General features: G+C 44.8%; 1 protein-coding gene across 1 annotated transcript in view; it reads right to left on the minus strand.

The window, feature by feature from the left end:
- PACS2 (phosphofurin acidic cluster sorting protein 2) overlaps positions 1 to 6932 on the minus strand; it is a 66613-nt gene extending 59681 nt beyond the window's left edge. The window contains exon 1 of the mRNA XM_009892810.1: positions 6787 to 6932. Within this exon, the coding sequence (XP_009891112.1) occupies positions 6787 to 6932 (146 nt within the window). The remainder of the gene's footprint in view (positions 1 to 6786) is intronic.
- Between the last annotated feature and the right edge of the window lie 546 nt (positions 6933 to 7478).

A 7478-nucleotide genomic window follows, 5' to 3' on the forward strand; every position in this document is an offset into this window, starting at 1 on the left:
AGAGCTGCAAAGGGGAAGTTGCAACTCCAAACCCCAATGTATTCAACAGCAGGTCGGAGGGAAGGTTAGGAGCACCACCAGCTCCACAAAGAGCAATTTCTTCAGCCATACCAAACACCCTGCGTAATGCTCGCAGCACCGCAGCGCACAGGCACTGAACCCCTGAGCCCCACAGCACCAGCTCATCTGGGCGCAGGTGCTTCAAACAGGGGACCGCAACGCTGATAACCAATTTGCTCTCTGGCCACAGCTCAAAGGATGTTTCCAAGTCAAACACATTAAAACAGTTATAAAAGGAAGGTTCTTCCTTCCCAGCAGCATTTATTTAGGTTTGAATGGTGCCAGTTTTTACAAGGCAACAACACACAGCTGACAAAGCAGCCTCCATCAGCGCTAAATATAATTCACAAAGAACTCTGGATCCTGCCACTGAGGCTGGGGAACTCTATTCAGCATTAAAGACATTGGAAACACTGGCTACCATCCCTCAAACTGGAACAAAACGTCAAAGGGAAAGCAGCCGAAACGTACTACCCCTTGCAGGTTTGTCTCCCCAGAAAGGAAGGGGTACAACTCAGAGGAGCTCTGCAATATTAACAGTGGTCAAAAAAGGTCGGAAAACGCAAAAGCGTTTCGCACTCCTTGCAAGGAAAGAAGTGCCTCTTGATGCCTTTGGTTGAAGCTGCATTGTGCTCCATCACCTATTCCTTGCATTTTTTCCATCTAATATTCTGGGCAGCGCTTGCTCATTTGCACACAGTCTGCTGGAGTGCTTTGAAGAGCACAGATAAGCTGAGAAGGAAATTACCAAAGAACAGCAATAAGGGATCTAGTGAGATTCTAAAAGCCAAATAGTTCACCACATTACCCAGGCTGATGCAAGAATGAGATGGCTGAAGTGAAACTACCACCACTACTGCCAGGGAAGGAGCTTCAGCAGTAACCAGAAGCAATATTTCAACTTCCAAAACCAGCCGAACTGGACTGAAAAGGGTTACAGGGAGTGCAGTGCTCAGCGTGCTGTCAAGCACAACACAAGCTCTCCACCAAAGGCCTTGACAACTACAGAACTCACCACAAAAGTGCGCTGATGAACAGAAACTAGAATCTCTTGTAGCCTTTAAAGCTGACCCATGGAAGTTACTTTACAATGAAGAAGCAGCAGCAGATTTTGCATTGACAAAGACTACGTCAACCGTCTTCCCCCCCAAGTCTGAGGAGAGACCTGAACAGGAAGGAACCTGCATCACCAGGCTGTATTTAGGGCCTGGGGGATGGCCAGGAGAAGATGCATTTCCAGGACATGCAGTGGGGTTGCAACCAGCTCAGGTTTTCAGAGCACTTCTGATCCCCTCTCAATGAGAGCAGCTTCCTTTAGGGAAACTCCCAGTCGCCAGATGATCTCAAAATGTCTCTCAACAGCACTTTAAAAATGTCTGTGTCGTCGTCCCCCCCGCAAGCTTTCCCTTCACATCTAAATATAATCTGTATGGTCTACTTTAAACAGCCGCTACTGAAAAAGAAAGCACTTGTTTGGAAATAACTCAGCATAAGGTTTTCTATTTGTTTTCTGTAAAAACTCCTCATGACTGAGATTTCTCTACATTTCTCACAGAGAAGGGGGAAAACACGGCAACTCAGACTTTGCTTATGCTCTTTTCTGAAAGCTTACATCACCTTTAAGTTTATCAAGGAAAAACAGAAACACAATTTTTACTAAAGAAGTTCAGAAGAACCACCACTGCCCAATGTTTGCTGTGGCGGGGAGAACACAGGGATTTGCTCTGGAGAAACATTTGCATTTGCTTAAGATTCTAAACCTCTTCAGCAGCTGTCAGAAGTTGAGCTGGCAAGCAGAGATTCAATATTATTTAGATATTACATTTCTTCAGCATCATTGCTGGTGATATTTCATTCCTGAAAGCAATAAGGGAGCAGCAAAGCAAACCAAATGCCTGAACTTGTTAGTTCGATTTGTCAAGAATATTTATTAAAATAGAAGAGTGACCTGTGTAAACAAGCAAGAGTAAGCCGTGGTAGACGCAAGGAGCTCTGAGATGCTGGTCTTTACTGCTGAGAACTTGTTCCAGACCCCCATAAGATTTTAACGCTGAATACAAGCCATAAAACAGTAAGTGATTTATAACAATCATAACTCATTCAGTCCCCACAACCTTTCATCAGGCCTACAAGTTCCCACTGAACCTAGATTTATCAAGATAAACTGTAGACACTCTACAGAATAAGCAGACAGAGGTAAATGAGGCATGAACAAGAGGAGGCTGGATGCGAGGCGGCTCTTCCTCAGCAGGATATTAAGGTTCCCTGCTGGGAGGGATTATTGAGGAGCCTATCCAGCATCAAGATAGAGTTACTACATTTGTGAACAGGACCACACCATGAGATCACTCATGGAGACCATGCTCTACAGCCAGACCAGTCTCAGTTCTCTGAAAATGTTCCCTTCTAATACATTTGCCTGATGCAATCAGCTAATGACATGACAGTGATGCTAAGAGCAAGCAATAGGTATCAGCATCATTTTGTGGCCGGTGCTTCTGTTTATGGATGAGGCAAGGAGCATCCTTAAAGCAGGTGCACGTACTTAGGCTGTCAAAGAGCATTTCTGTCACAGAAACAGTTAGGGATGAGATAGGGACAAGTACCACAACATTTTTTCAACCATCAGGATGAAATGTATCCTTCATTTTATGCCCTCCTCAGAGGACCACACTCAACTTCTGATTTTCACCACATGACTACAGCTAATACCAAGCACATCACACTTGGCATCGGGGCCTATGGCTAGTCACACATGAAATGTATTTACATGCATTATATGTTTCTGATTGCTGAGGTTTTTCACCAATAGCCTCAAATACACTAACAGGCAAATGACCTACTGAACACCACACTTTCTAAAGCTGTTAAAAGTTCCACATCTGGCAGATTGAGCTGAGATTTAAAAGGATGGTGCAAGAAGTTCCCTGTCAGGGTATCTGTAAAACATTAAACCTGCTTCTCTGTGCCCATCTGTCACAGAGCAATCCAAACCCACCATCCCTCATGCTCTTTTTCTTTGGAGTCTGGGTCCACACTGAGGCCATCATGACAGGGGCCATCCCTACCTTTTAACACCTTACAAACAGTAGTATAATGCCTCCCATTTTAAGATTTTGCTTGCAATTTGCAAGAATTCTCCCAGGCCACGGGTTGGCACGATAGTCAGTACTGAGGCAGTCAAATCCACGTCTCTGAAGAAATCATATTTCCCTGCAGACGGAGAGAACAGGAAAAGTGTTTTGGGAGCTCCCACAATCCTGGTGAGCCTGAGCTCTGCATAGAGCCAGTGTAGATTTGCTACCACTCCTCAGGTGTTTATTTTGAGCCTTCGTTTCCACCACGATGAAGCAAAGGTGAGCTCATCAGCTCACACCAAGCACCTCAAAATAGGCTGAAAGGAAACACTGGAAAGTGCACGCTACAACTGTTTCACTAAGTGATTTTTGTATATTATGTGTATGAGAATTCTGACCACACACAATTGTTCATATAACTACAACTTACTGAGTCATTTCTCTGTTTTCACACCTGAATCAGCAAGAACACTGCAGAGACAGATGGCTCCCCATGACTGATACTCATGTCCTCTGCAGACATACCATCTCAAACACGGATTAGCTTCTACTCAGAGCAGGCCCGCTTGGAGGGTGGGTGGATACTCTGAATTCACTCACCGGAGAAAAGCCCAAAGTTACTAATGTAATAGCTTGGAAAATCTGGCGATAATTTTGGAACCAAGACAGCAAGCTAGAGAAGGAGCCCGAATTCACTGTCTGAGAGACAGGAACTATGGGAGACCAGATGAACTGTTGACTTTCCAGAGATTAAAGAGTTGTTCACGCTAAGCTATACCAAATTCTGCCTTTTAAACTGGTACAAGCCTTCTGTGATGTCCCGGATGTCAATAAATCTATTTTAGCTTGCCTATAAACAGACGTTGTCTCTTGGTATGGCTGTGATTCAGTCAGCCCCATACCAAACCCTGGCAGCCCTGGGCCACAGTGACTGCCATAGAATAAGGTATGTCTGCAGCTTCCAGTTGGTGGGCTTTGTTATGCACCATAAAAAGCAAGAAATCATAAAAGCGTCAAGTCTGATGGATCCAAAGAGGAAAGAGTTGCAAAATTTCTCCATTCAGTTGGAAAGTAGAAGAGAGCTGTAGCATGCGAGACTGGATATTCCTGATGCTTCAAACATCAATACAACTTTTGTCTAATGTGTCCTTTATTGTATTCCAACTGTCACATGATTTCTGCAATACAATGCAGGGAGAGCAAAGGAAAACTCAACTACGTACCCTTTTCTCAGGGACACATCTAACGCATTTCCCCACTGTGGATCTACCCTGCTCCAGATACTTCCTATTTGCACTCAAAAGTAGTGAGCGGTCAAAACATTCTCAGAGCCTGATAAGACAGTCAAGTGTTTTCAACAAAATCCTCTTTGTTACCACATTCTGATCACTTGGCTACTGGAACCGCAAACCTGTTCACAGAGAGATGCCTTAACAATGAAGTATCATTCAAAAATGCATTTGCAGCTGTGCATATTTCACTTCAGTCACACCATTGTGAATTATACCTCAGCACGTCCTTGTAGAAAAGAGGTGGGCTGTCAGGGGGACGGGAAGGGGGAGAGAAAAGAAAGGAATTTCCACCGAACAAAAGAGCTCCAAGAAACTGATACAACTTTGCTGGAAGCTATTCCCAGCCCACTCAACATTTTTGATTGTATACAGACATACCAGAATCCCAACAAGGGGCATTTTTCCCAGCTAAAATATGAACCATCAGCAAATCTGACCACCACCAGCCAGAAGCAAAGAAAAGCAGAGCGAAATCATCTTACAGTTGTCCTAAACCAAAAGCTACCCCTGAGAGCTCACCGTGGTGGCAATCCAGCACACTGCTAGGCAGAGAGAAGCAAAGCAGGATTCCTGCGCAGTTGCTTGTTTTACTGCTAGAGTCATTTACACGGCATTCAAAAGAAGCGTTGTGAAGAACTGTATGACTTTACTAATATTCACCAGATAGTTTTAGAGTGACCTGGTCTGCAGAAAAGCATGCACTGACTCCAAGTCCGCTGGGAAGCCAAGCACTGCGCGTTGCTTTCACAACTTGAAACCACAGCAGTGGCCTGCGGCAACGCTGAGAGGAGAAGTAAATACCACAAGAACGCAGAAGGCAGCATGTGGCTGAGATGTTGGTGAGGTCAGGCTAAACCTACTCACAACCCAGCTCTGGACGATAGCGTGTACTCGAGCACCTGGGTGCAACAGGCTTTTTCATCCCGAGGTCCTCTTGAACGCTAGCACTTTTCAAAGGCAAAACCCCCAGGACCCATGCTTCTCGGACCTGCAGGAGAGCAATGCTGCAAAGCAAACCTCGGCATCTGAACCCAGACAAGGCAGACGCATCTTCAAAATGCCGTACCATCAGCACTTGATGCGGGGCACCAAGAAGAGCTGAGCGCTTTGCGCTCAACATGTGCATGGCAAGAGACCAGCACCAGAAACTGGCCTTGAACGCAGGTGCAGGAGGAACATAAACAGAGCTGCTCAGCACTGCCAGGCTGCATGTATGTTTGGGTTATGATCCTGGAACAAGGAAACAATTGAAGGAACAGCAAAAGCTTCTTATAAATGTTTTTTGAGGACACCCAGCAGGACCTGCCACTTACGCATCAGAAAAACAGGAGCACGCTGACCAAAGACTGAAGTGAGGAAATCGACCTCTGACATCCGTTATCCCCGGAAAAAACTCTGCCTGCTTGCATGAACTAAGCACTGGCCAGGCTTCTGATCCGCAAGCACATCCCCATGGGCCAAGGGGAAAGAGCCAACAGAGTTTTGTCTCAGTGAGCAGCTTTACACTTGAGCTGCCGAATGCTACATGTCGGGAGGAAAAAATCCTCTGATCTGCTTTGGTATCTGCAAGCATCTGTCTCAGATCCTCACTGGGACGGAACATGAGCAGACAAAGCTTATCCAAGTACCTGGAGACACTCAAAAAGTCTATTTGTGAAGCAAGGACAAAGCCTACATTAATGGCCTTCAACTCTATTAAGCAAAATAAAGCAGAATCCTGGCAGAAGATACAGATCCCGCCAGCCTGAAAGAGAAATCGGAGCACCTTAAATTCTGGCATGCTCTCAGGCGCAGCATCAGGAAGAGATAGAAGAGCAAATAAAAGGGAGTTCAGCCCATAGCAAGCCACTAGCAACATGAAATATATATGATCCAGTTCTTGCAGTTCTCAGCTTTCCTTGCAAATCCTTCATTTTAAGGCAGTGGGTGCAACTTGATCAGGAAAGCAGCATATCATCTTTCTAGCAGTTAGAAAGCATGCAGGTATATTTTCATGAAAGGGGATGTTTTGGAATGATCCTTTTGACACCAAGAACTGCCCGTCCAAGAGGAAGAGATCACAGAGGAAGGCTGCAGGACAGCTCCAAGAAACTCAGAGCAGACCCTGCAAACTGTAAATCAGCAGGCGGATGGGAAGGGTGAAAAGGGCTGTGGGAGAAGAGCAGGATTAGAACTACTAGAGATTTGTGATAAATGATGCTCTAACAATAGCTTTCTTTTAAGAAGGAAGCTCTTCCTGCTGTAGTTAATCCCTTTAGTCTGAATATAAATTTATACGCTGGGGAAGGACTGTATACAGGACAGGCAACTCCTCGGTCAACTAAAACTGCCCGTTCTAAAACCCCTGCAAAAACTGCCCCGTACCATGTACCATGGCAGAGGGGGAATAGTCACTCCCCCAAGCAGCTGTCAGGGGTTGCTCAGCGGAGCTGCTCCAGCCTTTACATGGGCTAAAAGATGACCTAGGAAGGTCTTTTTCAGCCATGTTTCCTATTTTCATCATTTCTCCCCACCCCAAGAGGTCATGTAGATGAACATCAACTTAAGTAATGCCAGATGGGAAACAAGTTAAGCCATATGAATCTTTGCTTATTATACAATTACCTTCATTTCTTGTAGAAACATGGAAATGCTTACAGTCACTGGCTGAGTGTTTTGTACATAAACAAACATTTCTAGGCTGTTTATATTTTAAAGAAATTAAGTCCACATGGCTTTGACCAACTGTTCCACTACCACATGGCACATATATGAAAAAGAAAAAGAACCCCAAACCTAATTTTGAAGCTATGCCAGGAGGTCGCAGACACCAATCTCCCCTCCCAGGAGCCCAAAAATACTACTTATCAAACGTGCTCATCAACTCACAGTTATAAATTTACTGGGTAGAAACTTAAGATTATTTGCACTCAGTCTTAAATACACCAAATCATTTTCTGCAGAACTTAATGTCATTTAGTTTTCCTTCAATGAGCCCCAACACATCAGCAAAGAAAACAGCATTGAAATGTTCAAGCTCATTTTGCTACTGAACCAAAGCAGCATGGCA

The sequence above is a fragment of the Charadrius vociferus genome, unplaced genomic scaffold, assembly GCF_000708025.1.
Source record: "Charadrius vociferus isolate BGI_N301 unplaced genomic scaffold, ASM70802v2 scaffold39, whole genome shotgun sequence".
NCBI classification, from domain to species: domain Eukaryota; kingdom Metazoa; phylum Chordata; class Aves; order Charadriiformes; family Charadriidae; genus Charadrius; species Charadrius vociferus.